Raw genomic sequence first — 19,396 nt, forward strand, 5'->3', positions numbered from 1 at the left:
AAACCTATTATTGCCCTCGAGTATAGGGCCACAATTTCCAAGAGTCATTGAATGTTCATGAATATTCTGTAAATTACTTTCAATAACCGCTCAAAAAGAAAGAAAGGCACAAATAGCAAAGCTTAAAGAGGCTCTGTCACCAGATTATAACTTGCCTATCTCCAAATAATCTGATCGGCGCTGTAATGTAGATAACAGCAGTGGTTTTTATTTTGAAAAACGATCATTTTTGAGCAAGTTATGAGCTAGTTTAGATTTATGCCAATGAGTTTCTCAATGGACAACTGGGCGTTTTTTTACTTTTTACCAACTGGGTGTTGTACAGAGGAGTGTATAAGGCTGACCAATCAGTGACTAATCAGCATCATACACTTCTCATTGTTCCAGCCCAGCATGATCCACAGCACAATGTGATTGTGCAGTGAATGAAGCTGGGCTGGAACAATGAGGAGTGTATGACGCGGATTAGTCACTGATTGGTCAGCCTCATACACTCCTCTGTACAACACCCAGTTAGTAAAAAGTTGTCCATTGAGAAACTCATTAGCATAAATCTAAACTAGCTCATAACTTGCTCAAAAATGATCGTTTTTCAAAATAAACACCACTGTTATCTACATTACAGCGCCAATCAGATTATGTAGGAGATAGAGCACTTATAATCTGGTGACAGAGCCTCTTTAAAGGCTATGTACACTTTGAAGTGAATATTATTTTAATACATCTAAATGTTATCTTATTTTAAAACTTAATTTTATTTTTAGGTTTTAAGATAGAAGCTCTATCCTTCTGTCAAAGTCGATTGCATCAGGTCAGTAGCTCTGACTGTTTCGGTGAAAGTTGGCCCTGCGTGTCTCTGACAAGCAGAATCCAAGTAATAACGATCACAACTAAGTTCATGAATACCCTGTATATAGCGCGGTTCAAGAATATTCCCTTTAACATAATGAAGTTTAGTAATTTACTGATTAATACAGGTCTCATAAACATGGATTCAGCTTAACATGATAGATCCTGACCATTAACTACTCTTCTATTCTGATTTCCGTAGTCAGTTGGTTAGTATCAGAGACCACACAGCACCCATCAAGTACTACCAGCATTTTTGTTGCAACTATGTAATAGCAAGATTCCTAACAAGGATCCTCTTGATTTCCCAAAAACATCTCAATCTAGAATGACTGTTTTGGTTTGTTTTTTTAAACATATGCACAATGATATCAAGTCAAAAGATATTCTACTTCAGCTGACGTACTGCAGTCTGTTTGGCTAAATCGATTTTTTTAGACTATAGGGTCATCTATCAATACTGAAAAGAAAATATATACTATACTGTCTAGCAAGTCTTGCAATACCCAGTATTTGAAGAAAGAAACAATCAAGAGCATCGTAGACAAAGCCTAATGGGACTTCAGGATTATTATGAATTAAGAAAAAATTCCAGCTACAGTACTTCTTTTAGAAAGACCTTTAGAAACTCAAGCCTGAACTTAATACACTACCTTTTTTGCAAAAGTTTGTGTACATAACCTGCCAAGCTAAGAGTAAATTACTTTCTTTGGCTACAATCCAACATCTCCAAGATGAAAAGTTACCCACTAAATCCAAAATATCCTCTTTCCAGAATGAAATAATGCTATGCAGGATCTGAGCCAATTTTTTTTCCTACAGACCACTAGCATTTACCAGGTTTGAATTAGATCATATTTACATAGTTGTTTCTTAAGGGTCTAAAGGATTTAAAATGTGCTTATATAATAGTACTAATCTAAGAAAGCATGGAAACCTTACTGGCTTAAAAGATGCTACAATTAAATAAAAAATAAAAAATAAAAAAAAACCTACGAAACCTTATGCGGATTTATTTAACACACGTATATATTTGTAGGTATTTTAAGTTGACTCAATTTCTTAATTTTTAGAGCAAAAAAAATTATTGTAACGTGCTAAAAATGAAAATTGCTAATATACTTCATAGCAGCCATTTTTCTATTTTACTTTACATTTGATATTTTTGTAGAAGGAGAGAAAAAAAAATACAGACGTACAAATTTTAAATTAACAACTCTGGAGAAAGTCCAATGTAAAATCATCGGAGGTTCTTGTCCATTCAATAACAAAAAAAAATTAAAAATCACTACAATAATTATCCATTCATGTTTTCCCTGCAGAGTGTTAGCAATCATATAGTGTGGCCTAGCCAATTATATTAGTACTGTGAAAAGAGGGATAAGGGCCAGCAGCCAATCACTCTGCCAGGTCACTGACTGCTTATGGATAATTTTCAATTATGCAGCAATTACCAAATGAACAGAAAATCTCAACATTCATCTAGTTAACATGTTGTAATGCCACACCAATATATTGTGAAATAGCCACCATGGCTTTGTATGAAAAAAATAATCTAAAAATTAGGCAGGACAATGGACCCCTCGGTGTATCACAAAATCAAACAAATATTTGGAAGAAATGTGGTCATTCAGAGGAATGCCTAATAATTAAAAGTCATTCAGTAAGAAAGCGTGGCTGTCTTCTCTTTTCTGGTCATTCCATCCAACATCAGTCATGTTGAATGGACAGGTACCGGACACAGAAAAATCTTCTTGTTATCTAAAAACATAAAATAAAGCATTCTTGCTGGCTAAACCAATATTTATCTAATCAATTCACTGTGAACCAATCATATGACTGAAAAAGCAAAAGAGAGACCCCCTAGTGGCTGGCAGGGATGAATAAACAATGAAGAGAAATGTGCCGAGGCACAGAAGTCCCAGTTTCCCAGCCACCAGTCGATTAGTGTCAGTAAAGGCAGTTAAAATATAACTTTTATTAATGTATCAAACAGACAGACAACAATGAAGAGTTAAAATTGTATCAAGAGACGGCCAGTATGTATCACAGGAGTCAATGTGCATGCACCCAGCACATCGCTGGACGCAGTGAGAGAGACTGATTCGGCAGCTGCAGACTGCCGTGCATAGGAACAGTCCTACACGAGTTGAGGCAATGACTAGGCCGTCAGTGATTTATTAAAATGGCGATAGCCCCCCCAATATCATATGACTGATGTACAAATCTATATTATGCCTATGGATCAGAAATGCCAGACTTCTATATACAGGTTGAGTGGTCCACTCTGACCGGTCTGTAGCTACACAAGCTGCAATGCCCTGTGTGTTCTAACACCTTTCTATCATAGCCAGCATTAAGGCCTCATGCACACGAACGTGTTTTTGCGGCCACAATTGACCCGCAAACCTGCGGGTGAATTGCGGTCCCATTAATACGACCGTGATTTCCACGGTCTGTGCATTGCCCAGGAGCCTGGGCCCCAAAAAGGTATGACATGTCTTATTACGGCTGCATTTTTGCAGTCCGGGCTCATTGAAATTTATGTACACGGCCATGTGCACGGCCCGTGATTTGCAGGGGGCCTGCGGAGGACACTCCGCGGCCATCCGAGCAGCAAATCACAGGCCGCGCACACCACTACGGTCGTGTGCATGAGGCCTAACTTTTCAACAATTTGTGCTATATTAGCTTTTCTTTGGGACTGGACCATACGGGCTAGCCTTAGCTCCCCATGCAAATGAATGAGCCTTGGGCGCCCATGACCCTTTTATCGGCTCACCATTTGTCCTTCCTTGGACCACTTATGGTAAAGACTAACCACTGCATACTGAAAACATCCCACAAGACTTGCCGTTTTGGAGATGCGCTCACCCAGTCATCTAGTCATCAAAATTTGGTCCTTGTCAAAGTCGCTCAGAGCCTTACATTCGCCCATTTTGCCTACTTCCAACAGATGTTCAAAAACTGACTGTTTACTGGCAACCCAATATATCCCATTCCTTGACAGTGTCAACAATCATAAATCAATGTTATTTACTTTGGCAGTCAGTGGTTTTAATGTTGAGGCATAATGAGAGAGATAGATATAGATTATATATACATATACACACACATTATATATATATAAACACATACATATACACATACACACACTACTGTTCAAAAGTTTAGGGTCACTTAGAAATTTCCTTATTTTTGCAAGAAAAGCTGTTTTTTCCAATGAAGATAACATTAAATTAATCAGAAATACACTCTTTACATTGTTAATGTGCTAAATGACTATTCTAGCTGCAAACGTCTGGTTTTTAATGCAATATCTACATAGGTGTATAGAGGCCCATTTCCAGCAACCATCAATCCAGTGTTCTAATGGTACATTGTGTTTGCTAACTGTGTTAGAAGGCTAATGGATGATTAGAAAACACTTGAAAACCCTTGTGCAATTATTTTAGCACCGCTGTAAACAGTTTTGCTGTTTAGAGGAGCTATAAAACTGACCTTCCTTTGAGCTAGTTGAGAATCTGGAGCATTACATTTGTGGGTTCGATTAAACTCTCCAAATGGCTAGAAAAAATAGAGAGCTTTCATGTGAAACTTGACAGTCTATTCTTGTTCTTAGAAATTAAGGCTAATCCATGCGAGAAATTGCCAAGAAACTGAAGATTTCCTACAACGGTGTGTACTACTCCCTTCAGAGGACAGAACAAACAGGCTCTAACCAGAGTAAAAAGTGGGAGGCCCCGCTGCACAACTGAGCAACAAGACAAGTACATTAGAATCTCTAGTTTGAGAAATAGACGCCTCACAGGTCCTCAACTGGCAGCTTCATTAAATAGTACCCGCAAAACGCCAGCGTCTACAGTGAAGAGGCTACTCCGGGATGCTGGCCTTCAGGGCAGAGTGGCAAAGAAAAAGCCATATCTGAGACTGGCTAATAAAAGGAAAAGATTAATATGGGCAAAAGCACACAGACATTGGTCAGAGGAAGATTGGAAAAAAGTGTTATGGACAGAAAAATCGAAGTTTGAGCTGTTTGGATCACACAGAAGAACATTTGTGAGACGCAGAACAACTGAAAAGATGCTGGAAGAATGCCCGACGCCATCGGTCAAGCATGGTGGAGGTAATGTGATAGTCTGGGGTTGCTTTAGTGCTGGTAAAGTGGGAGATTTGTACAAGGTAAAAGGGATTTTGAATAAGGAAGGCTATCACTCCATTTGGCAACGTCATGCCATACCCTGTGGACAGAGCTTGATTGGAGCCAATTTCATCCTACAACAGGACAATGACCCAAAGCACACCTCCAAATTATGAAAGAACTATTAAGGGAAGAAGCAGGCAGCTGGTATTTATCTGTAATGGAGTGGCCAGCGCAGTCACCAGATCTCAACCCCATAGAGCTGTTGTGGGAGCAGCTTGACCGTATGGTACGCAAGAAGTGCCCATCAAGCCAATCCAACTAGTGGGAGGGGCTTCTGGAAGAATGGGGTGAAATTTCTCCCGATTACCTCAGCAAATTAACAGCTAGAATGCCAAAGGTCTGCAGTGCTGTAATTGCTGCAAATGGAGCATTCTTTGACGAAAGCAAAGTTTGAAGGAAAAAATTATTATTTAAAATAAAAATCATTATTTCTAACCTTGTCAATGTCTTGACTATATTTTCTAGTCATTTTGCAACTCATTTGATAAATATAAGTGTGAGTTTTCATGGAAAACACAAAATTGTCTGGGTGATCCCAAACTTTTGAACTGTAGCGCATATATATATATATATATATATATATATATATATATATATATATATACACATACACATACACACCTGTCTGCATAGAGGAAGTAGATCAAGCTTAAGTGAAATCTGTCATGTTCATTGTATTTCGAAAACATGGTCAGAACTTAATATTCAGCAGCAATTTTAAAATTGAATAAAAATGTCATACATTGAAAGATAAAGAAATTATACTTGCCACAAACAATTGGTCAACCTACATTTTCAAAGCATTATTCAATAAATAATATCCTATGGACTCATGCATTTTTCTGTAACTCACATCCCATGCAATCTGCATAAAGTAGTCATGAAGATGACCTCAATCTTCTTTTTAAGAGGTGTCTAATAACCATCTTACATTTTTTCATTGACTATGCAATTTATATGCCACTTTATACCAAGCAAATGAAATAACCAATTTGCCATCATGCTTCCAATAACTTGAACTTGCAATCCTCTCTCTTCTCATACAAATGTTAGAGTAAATATACTTGAATTAGGTGCACTGAAAGCCATGGTCTTGTTTAAAAAAATGTTACCCACAATCCTGAGTGCAAAAAAAAAGTACCCAAACCAGGGGGTGGGGATGGGGGGGGGGGGAGGTTAGGGAGCCTCTATACATTGCATAAATGAAGCTAAAGAGCCACTCAGATTTGCATACAAGAAGAAGACCTAGAAGCAATTCATTTTGGTGGTACGACAGACATGCCATAATGAGTGGTCTCCCTTGCCTGTTGTCCTAGGCAGGTAAAACAATAAAACATACTAATAATTTTCCAGGGCCGGCATAATGCCCTAACTGCGATACCAGGGAAAGAATGCCTATTTAAACGCACACCTAGGATATACACATAAAGTGCCCCCTCCTTCTTGCCAATATATATTCGTCAGGTTGCCAAGAAGTAGGCGACGGACGAAAGGGAGTATAACAGCAAGATTAGACTATACAAAGCTTGTTTGTAGTATGCAACAATGGTGACACAAGTCTGCATAGGAGCTGTAGACACAAAAATGGTAGGATACACACACGCCAAATATATATATATATATATATATATATATATATATATATATATATATGTATATATATAGGAAATACAAAGAAGAACCGCACCACAAATCTTGAAAAAATCACCTCTATCAGGGGTTTCGTGTGTGCAAGCCTCCAGACCACGACCAATAGTCAAAATTTAGGAATTAAAAAAATAGACAGCACTCCACAGCATAGTAGTCAAAAAAGTGAAAAATGTTTATTCACCCATATGTAAGGTTGCTACGTTTCAGTCCCAATCCGGACCATTCTCAACCTTTCTCAAGCATGCTTGAAAAAGGTCCTATAGCAGGACGGAAACGTTGCAGCTGTTGACTGAATAAATCACATACTTTTTGGAACCATCGGAGCGCTGTGGGATTTCTTTCGTGATATATATATATATATATATATTATTTTTTATTTAAAAATTGAAATTTTATTCTGCCTGCAAAAAAACCTCCTTGTGAACAGGTCTTAAAGCTTTCTCATTCTTCATTGAATGGACATAAATAATTGTCATTCTATACATTCAGTAGCAGTTATTAGCTCTTACTTCCAAGGTTGTTGTCCTACTAATAGACATAAGATGAGTATATTCCTTTTTCGAATAAAAAAATCAGCAATCACTTATCTACACTTTCCCACAACCCTCAATATTTAACCCAATATAAAACCTTAGAGGATCAGTCACTAGTTTATTAATGCCCTACCTCCTAACTAATCTAATAGGCGCTATGATGCAGATAACTACAGTGTAAATTGTGTTTCAAAAAGTTTATTATTTGCAACGTTATGTGCTTTTTTTTCTAAATATGCTAATTTGGCTATTCTTGCCATATGGGAGGTAACTCTTTTTTACTCTGGGCGGAGTAATATTTTCTGTATGACGCTGTCCAATCAGCGTCATACAGTTCTCCTCTTCCCAGCCCAGCAACACAGCGTTATCTCGCAATTGAAGCAGAGATCACGCTGGGCTGAGAAAAAGAGAACTGTATGACCCCAATTGGACAGCGTGATACAGAAAACATCCAATCAGCATCGTACGGTTCTCCTCTTCCCAGCCAATCATGATCTCAGCTTCAGTTAGATCACACGGTGTTGCTGGGCTGGGAAGAGGAAAACTGTATGTTGCTGATTGGACAGCATCATACAGAAAACATTACACCACTCAAAGAGTAAACAAAGAGTAACCTCCCATTTGGCAAGTATAGTCAAATTAGCATAGTTAGAAAAAAAACAAAAGCTCACAACTTTGCAAGTAAACGTTTTGAAACAATTCACACTGCAGTTATCAGCATCATAGCGCCTATTAGATTAGTTAGGAGATAGGGAATTAATAAAACAACGGACAGATCCTCTTTAAAACAAAAACGTATGAATTTTACAAAACTATTTAAATGTAAGACCTTCACAAATCAGACGTCTTCATAAACTATGTGGTCTATACCATCACTGAATAGACTTGTGGAGCAATTTATATTGCTGGTAAATGTAAAATATTTTACAATACAAGGTTCTACTAGAATTGTGGCTTGTCTGCATCCTGTTGGGAAGAGTTGTTTGAACCTGCCCTTGTATCGAGTATGGCCTTTGCTTTTTGCGCCTTTGTAGTAAATATATGTCCCTTTTTTTGTTGTGTCTTCCAGACGTGGCAAGAATTTGTCTGTTCTGGTCTACTTACAGCGCATGATAGGCCCTGATCACATCTGCATGGCAAAAACAATTAGAAGCACTATTTTTCCCTTTCCATCCGATGGACACCACAATGGGGTTTGTCGGGCGCTGTTCGGATCAGTCGGAAACCACGAAGCAGATGTGAACAGAGCCTGATTCTGACTTAACTACACTTTAAAAATCATTAATAAATGCATTAAATGTACAATATTTAGAGGTGGTCACATTAGACCTGATGTCACCTGAGTTCTCTTTAAGCCAGCCATATACATTAAACAAAAATCTGCTAAATTTACCAGTATAAAAGCTCCAATGTATATGGAGAAGGCCCAACAGACCCCCAATGTCCACGCTGGGGGAAAGCAGTATCAGGCATGTTAAAGTTCAACATGCCGATTCTATGTTATCCTAGGAGATAAGCCCCCTTTATCCATTAAAATGCATGTTCATCCATGTCTTGATAAAGCAGATTAATACATAAATGACGTCACAAACCTGTTGTTGTGGATACTGCATTCCTCCCATTGTACCGTGAGTGCGTCCCTGTATTGCCATTGGATATCTTTGTGGGCCTTGAGGTCCATAAGTCTGACCAGGATAAGGACTGCTTTGCTGTGTCTGGGAGTAGGGGCTACTGCCAATTCCATAAAGTGGAGGCCTTTTCATAACCATTGGATCCATTGGACTGCCCTGTTTGTACACAAATAAAGCAATATCAAAATGCAGATTATATCCTTTTTTATTAAATGGCTATACAGTCATATATTCGTACACAATTGATACTTTTAAAATTTACAAAAACACATTAGAATGTAATTTTTCTGTTGTAACATTGGTTGCACTTAAGTAGCCATACTGTCAGGAAGCAGTCTAGTAAATAATGGATACTTTGCAGGCAGATGTTTCACTGCATAGGTCTCCTAATATCTGTGGTATCTAAGGTGCTGCTTGCTTGGCTATTTCCTAACACCCATAGACTTCAATGGAGAGGGCCACGTGCAAGCCTATGAAGCGATTGAAAAAAAGCGACCGCACAGAATTGGTGAATGGGCTCATTGGAACCCCATTCTACCAAAAAGTGATGGTCTCAGAGGTGGAACTTCCACGGATCATGCCCATCTTATGGATATGCTATAAATGTGTAAGATGGGAATAACCCCTTTAAATGAAAGCCAAGATCATGTCTGTGACAAGTTTGGTAAAGAAACACAGCCGATTATCACCAAGTCAAGTAGTGCATTGAGGCCTTGACAAAGCGTGGGTATGCGCAAAACGGCCATAGGCTTGTGCCCCACATCCATACTTCCTTGGTTTGCCTGCCGCAACATTAATTGAAAATTCTACTGAATGGTGAGTGTCGTGGATTTTTTTCCACTATACCTGTGCTGGTCTAATCTCACCACTGAGCACCACCTGTTGTGGATTCAATTGAACCCGTTTAGACCTATGTGGTCATCTGATTGAGACCTGTAGTTTTCCAGGAGCCAAAGCAGTGCCGATCTTTTTCTTACTTTGAACATTTGCGCATTGAGTGGACAGCTACCAAACTACTGCACCAGAGACCAAGCATCCGTAAATTTTCCCTCAATATCGTTAAATAAGGGTACAATTAAAATGTAGAGCAGTGCAGAACAATGTATAAAAGTGGGAAAAAATAAAAAAACACCTCCAAAAAAATATTATACGTTTGCAACTATTGAGGGAATATAGAATCGGCATACCAGACAATAGAGATCTTTATGATGGATTTTAAAAAAATATATAATTTACACATTATATATATATATATATATATATACACACACACACACACACACACACACACATACACACACACACACACACACACACACTACCGTTCAAAAGTTTGGGGTCACCCAGACAATTGTGTTTTCCATGAAAACTCACACTTATATTTATCAAATAAGTTGCAAAAGGACTAGAAAATATAGTCAAGACATTGACAAGGTTAGAAATAATGATTTTTATTTGAAATAATAATTTTCTCCTTCAAACTTTGCTTTCGTCAAAGAATGCTCCATTTGCAATATATACAGTGAAGGAAATAAGTATTTGATCCCTTGCTGATTTTGTAAGTTTGCCCACTGTCAAAGACATGAACAGTCTAAAATTTTTAGGCTAGGTTAATTTTACCAGTGAGAGATAGATTATATATAAAAAAAAAGAAAAGAAAATCACATAGTCAAAATTATATATATTTATTTGAATTGTGCACAGAGAAATAAGTATTTGATCCCCTACCAACCATTAAGGCTGGGTTCACACGTGCACATTAACGTCCGTAACGGACGGACGTACGTACGTATTTCGGCCGCAAGTCCCGGACCGAACACAGTGCAGGGAGCCGGGCTACTAGCATCATGGTTATGTACGACGCTAGGAGTCCCTGCCTCTCCGTGGAACTACTGTCCCGTACTGAAAACATGATTACAGTACGGGACAGTTGTCCTGCAGAGAGGCAGGGACTCCTAGCATCGTACATAACTATGATGCTAGGAGCCCGGCTCCCTGCACTGAGTCCGAGACTTCCGGCCGAAATACGTGCGTCCATTACAGACGTTAATGTGCTCGTGTGAACCCAGCCTTAGAGTTCAGCCTCCTCCAGACCAGTTACACGCTCCAAATCAACTTGGTGCCTGCATTAAAGACAGCTGGCTTTAATGGTCACCTGTATAAAAGACTCCTGTCCACAGACTCAATTAATCAGTCTGACTCTAACCTCTACAACATGGGCAAGACCAAAGAGCTTTCTAAGGGTATGTTCACACGATGAGAGGCATTTACGTGTGAAAAGACAGACTGTTAACAGCTGCCTCGTTTCACACGTAAATGCTCCTCCTCGTAATTTACGAGGCGTCTGAGACGCTCGTAAATCTTGAGCTGTGCTTCATTGAGTTCAATGAAGAACAGCTCAAATTACGTGGCAAAGAAGTGCCCTGCACTTCTTTGCCGAGGCAGTCCATTTACGCGTCGTCGTTTGACAGCTGTCAAACGGCGACGCGTAAATTACAGTACGTCGGCAAACCCATTCAAATGAATGGGCAGATGTTTGCCGACGTATTGCAGCCCTATTTTCAGACGTAAAACGAGGCATAATACGCCTCGTTTACGTCTGAAAATAGGTCGTGTGAACCCAGCCTAAGGATGTCAGGGACAAGATCATAGACCTGCACAAGGCTGGATTGGGCTACAAAACCATAAGTAAGACGCTGGGTGAGAAGGAGACAACTGTTGGTGCAATAGTAAGAAAATGGAAGACATACAAAATGACTGTCAATCGACATCGATCTGGGGCTCCATGAAAAATCTCACCTCGTGGGGGATCCTGAGGAAGGGGAGAGCTCAGCCGAAAACTTCATGGGGGGAACTTGTTAATGATCTCAAGGCAGCTGGGACCAGTCACCAAGAAAACCATTGGTAACACATTACGCCGTAATGGATTAAAATCCTGCAGTGCCCGCAAGGTCCCCCTGCTCAAGAAGGCACATGTGCAGGCCCGTCTGAAGTTTGCAAATTAACATCTGGATGATTCTGAGAGTAATTGGGAGAAGGTGCTGTGGTCAGATGAGACTAAAATTGATCTCTTTGGCATTAACTCAACTCGCCGTGTTTGGAGGAAGAGAAATGCTGCCTATGACCCAAAGAACACCATCCCCACTGTCAAGCATGGAGGTGGAAACATTATGTTTTGGGGGTGTTTCTCTGCTAAGGGCACAGGACTACTTCACCGCATCAATGGGAGAATGGATGGAGCCATGTACCATCAAATCCTGAGTGACAACCTCCTTCCCTCCACCAGGACATTAAAAATGGCTCGTGGCTGGGTCTTCCAGCACGACAATGACCCGAAACATACAGCCAAGGCAACAAAGGAGTGGCTCAAAAAGAAGCACATTAAGGTCATAGAGTGGCCTAGCCAGTCTGCAGACCTTAATCCCATCGAAAATTTATGGAGGGAGCTGAAGATCCGAGTTGTCAAGCGACAGCCTTGAAATCTTAATGATTTACAGATGATCTGCAAAGAGGAGTGGGCCAAAATTCCATTTAACATGTGCAAACCTCATCATCAACTACAAAAAACATCTGACTGCTGTGCTTGCCAACAAGGGTTTTGCCACCAAGTACTAAGTCTTGTTTGCTAAAGGGATCAAATACTTATTTCTCTGTGCACAATGCAAATAAAAATATATATATAATTTTGACAATGTGATTTTCTGTTTTTTTTTTTATATATAATCTATCTCTCACTGGGAAAATTAACCTAGCCTAAAAATTCTAGACTGTTCATGACTGACAGTGGGCAAACTTACAAAATCAGCAAGGGATCAAATACTTATTTCCTTCACTGTAATATATATATATATATATATATATATATATACACACACACACACACACACACACGTTCAAAAGTTTAGGGTCACTTAGAAATTTCCTTATTTTTGAAAGAAAAGCACCGTTTTTTTCAATCAAGATAACATTAAATTAATCAGAAATACGTTCTATACATTGTTAATGTGCTAAATGACTATTCTAGCTGCAAACGTCTGGTTTTTGATGCAATATCTACATAGGTGTATAGAGGCCCATTTCCAGCAACCATCACTCCAGTGTTCTAATGGTACATTGCGTTTGCTAACTGCGTTAGAAGGTAAATGGATGATTAGAAAACACTTGAAAACCCTTGTGCAATTATGTTAGCACCGCTGTAAACAGTTTTGCTGTATAGAGGAGATATAAAACTGACCTTCCTTTGAGCTAGTTGAGAATCTGGAGCATTACATTTGTGGGTTCGATTAAACTCTCAAAATGGCTAGAAAAAGAGAGCTTTCATGTGAAACTCGACAGTCTATTCTTGTTCTTAGAAATTAATGCTATTCCATGCGAGAAATTGCCAAGAAACTGAAGATTTCCTACAACGGTGTGTACTACTCCCTTCAGAGGACAGCACAAACAGGCTCTAACCAGAGTAGAAAGAGAAGTGGGAGGCCCCGCTGCACAACTGAGCAACAAGACAAGTACATTAGAGTCTCTAGTTTGAGAAATAGACGCCTCACAGGTCCTCAACTGGCAGCTTCATTAAATAGTACCCGCAAAACGCCAGTGTCAACGTCTACAGTGAAGAGGCGACTCCGGGATGCTGGCCTTCAGGGCAGAGTGGCAAAGAAAAAGCCATATCTGAGACTGGCTAATAAAAAGGAAAAGATTAATATGGGCAAAAGCACACAGACATTGGACAGAGGAAGATTGGAAAACAGTGTTATGGACAAACGAATCAAAGTTTGAGGTGTTTGGATCACACAGAAGAACATTTGTGAGACACAGAACAACTGAAAAGATGCTGGAAGAGTGCCTGACGCCATCTGTCAAGCATGGTGGAGGTAATGTGATGGTCTGGGGTTGCTTTGCTGCTGGTAAACTGGGAGATTTGTACAAGGTAAAAGGGATTTTGAATAAGGAAGGCTATCACTCCATTTTGCAACGCCATGCCATACCCTGTGGACAGCGCTTGATTGGAGCCAATTTCATCCTACAACAGGACAAATGACCCAAAGCACACCTCCAAATTATGCAAGAACTATTAAGGGAAGAAGCAGACAGCTGGTATTCTATCTGTAATGGAGTGGCCAGCGCAGTCACCAGATCTCAACCCCATAGAGCTGTTGTGGGAGCAGCTTGACCGTATGGTACGCAAGAAGCGCCCATCAAGCCAATCCTTCTGGAAGCATGGGGTGAAATTTCTCCCGATTACCTCAGCAAATTAACAGCTAGAATGCCAAAGGTCTGCAATGCTGTAATTGCTGCAAATGGAGCATTCTTTGACGAAAGCAAAGTTTGAAGGAGAAAATTATTATTTGAAATAAAAATCATTATTTCTAACCCTGTCAATGTCTTGACTATATTTTCTAATCATTTAGCAACTCATTTGATAAATATAAGTGTGAGTTTTCATGGAAAACACAAAATTGTCTGGGTACCCCAAACTTTTGAACGGTAGTGTATATATACACACACACACACACACACACACACACACACACACACACACACATATATACATACACAAAGAAAATCTCTCGCTCTATACATCCATACACATTTTTAATTGTTAGAATCTATGAAGAAAATCTCAGAAGAACAACCTCTATAAACATATTCTCTCCTTCGTTTCTATAATTGCTGTTTTTTTTTTTTGCTTCTACAAAATGCTGTGGGAGTGTATGCTTAGATGAAAAAGCAGGTTCAAAGATCTACAGTGTAGCACTAAGTATATATAATTTCAATAGTTGCCTTGTATTTTTGTGCGCAGCAACCCCCTGTTCTGAAGCCGGCAGGTGGTTACAATGCTTGCAAAATATGCCACGCAAGGACATTTGTAGCAGGCATAATGAACGCTCAGAATGTTGTGCAATGCAAGCCTCTTATTGGCCACGGCAGACAAATGTGACTTGGAAGCTGTGTTAAAGTTTTCTCTTTGATGAATGTTTTGTATTCTCTCCATGACTATTCTGAATGCAGCACTTCAAAGTCGACTGGCTGCTTTACAAAATAAATTAGATTGAGATGTACACATACTGTAGCTTGAGAGTCCCAGACACATCCAAGCATATAAAACTTGCAGTAGATTCCTTGTCATGGTTGCAAACGTAAATCGAGAGAGTGTGTGTGTGTGTGTGTGTGTGTGTGTGTGTGTGTGTGTGTGTGTGTGTGTGTGTGTGTGTGTGTGTGTGTGTGTGTCTGTGTGTGTGTGTGTGAACACATACGCATGGGCAAGACATATACTAAATAGATTAAAAACAATCGTATAGAAAAATCTTAAAAGGTTAATAAAACAGTTACCGATAATTTACTTTTATGACATGTCAATCTGAGTGGTGGGTTACCGACAGCAGCCCACAGCTGAAGGACCCCCACAGATGTGAACAAGTAGGCGACAGTGGTGTTTTAACATGTTAAGAAAATCAAACAATTCTCCACATCAACCAAATGACACAAAATCCGTACTGTGCGTGCCTATGTATGGCGCCATATTACGGTGATATTATCCCCTAGAAGAATTACCTCAGTAATATGACGGCTGGTTTGTCTAGGCATGAAAAGGAGGAATGTGATTTAAAATATGGCCCCCTAGACTGCTATGAGCGCCCCATTAAATCTCTGTATATATTTCAAAGGTTGTAGCAAGTCAGAATACAGTACACCCAGGAACATGAGCAAGGAAACACTAATTCAGTTCCTGCGGCAGTTTAAGACCAACATAGGATTGGATACAAAAAGAGAGAAGACAGTCTTCCCTTTATAGGTTTCCTTCTTTTTAGAGCCTCTTCTGGCTTGTGCTTAAAAAAAACTGCCTCTGTGATACAGGCCAAAACAATCTTGAACCATTTTTACGTCTATAGTACTAGAAACAATCTACTGACCAAAAGTTACCCCATCAACCATGAACTCTTTCATGCGTTCAAATTTATCCTCAAACATTAGTGGAAAGAGCTATGGTTTTAAAATTTAACACGGCATAAGAAAAATGTGGGCCTATGTAAAGATACAGCACTACTACTCTATGGGTAAGATAGTTTATATTGTGTAGTATCTTATTTATGCATTCCTCTTTTCTATGCCATTGCACAGTTAAAATGAATACAAAAATAAGGAACACTCATCACATCCGGTAAAAAATGTAATGGCTATAGTGAGCTAAAGACACAAATTATCTAAGAAACAGTGGAAATGATCGATCCAGCGCTGAGTCCAATGGTAATTAAAAAGGAATCGAGGTTCCCATCTTTATTGGAGTAGTATGAATAAAATAGAAGGGAGACGCAGTCCCAAGAGAAAAAATACGAGCGGGCAACTGTGTGCTAGCCTACGCGTTTCGAGCAGCTCCTGTGCTCTTAATCATGGCAAAGAAATGTTTCTTTGCCATGATTAAGAGCACAGGAGCTGCTCGAAACGCGTAGGCTAGCACACAGTTGCCCGCTCGTATTTTTTCTCTTGGGACTGCGTCTCCCTTCTATTTTATTCATACTACTCCAATAAAGATGGGAACCTCGATTCCTTTTTAATTACCATTGGACTCAGCGCTGGATCATTTCCACTGTTTCTTCTATTGCATACCGCCAGCCGTAGCGGGGATCCGAGCAGCAAGTCAGGAGACGCAACAAGCCGGTGAGCTGGAGGTTTCCTCCCTTTGCTATTTCTACACAAATTATCTGTTGGTAGATTCAATTAATCTCGGTGCGAACTGCCGATTAACTAAAAGCCCATTTACACCCAAACACATTTCCATCATCATAATCTTTGCTGCAGTTGTGAAGGAGTTTTCTCCATGCCCGGTGGTGAGAGTCACTGAAGACTGGCAACGGCTCTTGCGAGAGACATCACAACTGCATAAAAGTTGTCTGGAACTGCTATCAAATACCTACATTCCAAATTATTATGCAATTGTGATTTTTCGCTGATTTTCCTAAATAGTTGATGCAAATGACAGTCAGTATAATCTTTAATCCATCAACCGTTGGAGTATAATGCAAATTTTATTGAACAAATCTCCTAATAACAGATTTTTTTTTTTAGAAGTAAAAAATTCAAAATGCACGGTTTCAAATTCTTATGCACAACAGAGATCAAAACATTTTAAAGGTTGTAAAGAGAACTAAAATGGTAATTTGTTGAATTTGCCGCATCAGGAGGTCATATTTACAGAAATCAAAAGCTCTATCAAAAAAAACAAAAACTTAGCAGGCCAAGTTACATGTTAACATTAGGACCCCTTCTTTGATATCACCTTCACAATTCTTGCATCCATTGAATTTGTGAGTATTTGGACAGTTTCTGCTTGAATATCTTTGCAGCATGTCAGAATAACCTCCCAGAGCTTCTGTTTTGATGTGAACTGCCTCCCACCCTCATAGATATTTTGCTTGAGGATGCTCCAAAGGTTCTCAATAGGGTTGAGGTCAGGGGAACATGGGGGCCACACCATGAGTTTCTCTTCTTTTATGCCCACAACAGCCAATGACACAGAGGTATTCTTTGCAGCATGAGATGGTGCATTGTCATGCATGAAGATAAATTTTGCTACAGAAGGCACGGTTCTTCTTTTTGTACCACGGAAGAAAGTGGTCAGTCAAACTCTATGTACTTTGTAGAGGTCATTTTCACACCGTCAGGGACCCTAAAGGGGCCTACCAGCTCTCTCCCCAGGATTCCAGCCCAAAATATGACTCCGCCACCTCCTTGCTGACGTCGCAGCCTTGTTGGGACATGGTAGCCATTCACCAACCATCCATCTGGACCATCCAGGGTTGCACGGCACTCCTCAGTAAACAACACGGTTTGAAAATTAGTCTTCATGTATTTCTGAGCCCACTGCAACCGTTTCTGCTTGTGAGCATTGTTTAGGGGTGGCTGAATAATAGCTTTATGCACACTTGCAAACCTCTGGAGGATCCTACACCGTGAGGTTCGCGGAACTCCAGAGGCACCAGCGGCTTCAAATACCGGTTTGCTGCTTTGCAATGCATTTTAGCAGCTGCTCTCCTAATCCTATTAATTTGTCTAGCAGAAACCTTCCTCATTATGCCTTTATCTGAACGAACCAGTCTGTGCTCTGAATCAGCCACAAATATTTTCACAGTACGATGATCACGCTTACGTTTTCTTAAAATATCCAATGTTTTCATACCTTGTCCAAGGTATTGCACTATTTCACGCTTTTCGGCAGCAGAGAGATCCTTTTTCTTTCCCATATTGCTTGAAACCTGTGGCCTGCTTAATAATGTGGAACGTCCTTAAGTGGTTTTCCTTTGATTGGGCACACCTGGTAAACTAATTATCACAGGTATATAAAAAAAAATTGGATAGCACTGCTGGTGGAAATGTTGAGGTGCTGTGAGGGTTCGGGTTTGGCAAACCCACAATAGTCATTCAGCAAATAACCCAAGCACTCAAACGTATGAATGAATAGGATTAGTTTAATTCTTGTATTATTTAATTTTCAGTTTATTCTTCACTGAAATACATCTTCACAAAATTTCAGTAATTGCTAACAAGCGATTGTAATCTTCAGTAACTGCTGACAAGCGATTGTAAATTTGACGTTTCGGCCGACTCTGGCCTTTCAAAATCGCTTAAACTGAATGGAGCCGTGGAACGGACACGGGCAGACCAGACACACATGCAGAGCGTCTGGTAGATGCCTCATTACACAGTTCCACAGCTCCATTCAGTTTAAAGCGATTTTGAAAAAGGCCAGAGTTGGCCGAAACGTCAAATTTACAATCGCTTGTCAGCAATTACTGAAGATTACAATCGCTTGTTAGCAATTACTGACATTTTGTGAAGATGTATTTCAGTGAAGAATAAACTGAAAATTAAATATAAGAATTAAACGAATCTTATTCATTCATACGTTCTTGGGTTATTTGCTGAATAATTATCACAGGTGTCTGAGATTGATTACAATGATCCAAAGAGCCCTAAGACACAATACCATCAATGAGCTTAATTGAAAAACTAATAATTTAATGTTTATGACACTTAAATCCAATGTGCATAATAATTTGGAACACTGTGTATTGTCTACGGACACTACCACAGACTACAAGTTAACAGCTTCTTAAATTCCATAAGCACAATACCAGTCAAAGTTCAGCCCTTATATTGAAACCACGGATTGGTGAATAACATTGATTATCTCGTTACTAAGGCGTTTGCGAAGGGGTGGGATATACTAGGCGGCAAGTGAACAGTTAGTTCCCAAAATGGATGTGTCAGAAGGAGGAAATAAAGGCTCAAGTGCGCCCAGCGCGCATAAGGAGAGGCAGCTAGCCCATCTGGTATGATCCCATAAAAAAGCGTCAGAAATACAGTGCATCACAGCTTGCTGTGTTTAGGGCTGCATAGCCGCAGACCGGTCAGAGTGCTCATGCTGGCCCCTGTCCACCACCAAAAGTGCCTACAATGGGAATTTGAGCATCAGAAATGGGCCATGAAGCGGTCTGATGAACAACTGCTTTTAAATCATGTGGACAGCTGAGTGC

General features: G+C 39.7%; 1 protein-coding gene across 8 annotated transcripts in view; it reads right to left on the reverse strand.

Moving 5' to 3' along the window:
• ARID1B (AT-rich interaction domain 1B) overlaps positions 1–19,396 on the reverse strand; it is a 434,025-nt gene that overhangs the window by 375,994 nt on the left and 38,635 nt on the right. For all 8 annotated transcript variants that reach the window (XM_075862678.1, XM_075862676.1, XM_075862674.1 and 5 more), the window contains exon 2: positions 8,829–9,023. In XM_075862678.1, the coding sequence (XP_075718793.1) occupies positions 8,829–9,023 (195 nt within the window). The remainder of the gene's footprint in view (positions 1–8,828; positions 9,024–19,396) is intronic.

Source organism: Rhinoderma darwinii, chromosome 4, assembly GCF_050947455.1.
Source record: "Rhinoderma darwinii isolate aRhiDar2 chromosome 4, aRhiDar2.hap1, whole genome shotgun sequence".
Lineage (NCBI taxonomy): Eukaryota > Metazoa > Chordata > Amphibia > Anura > Rhinodermatidae > Rhinoderma > Rhinoderma darwinii.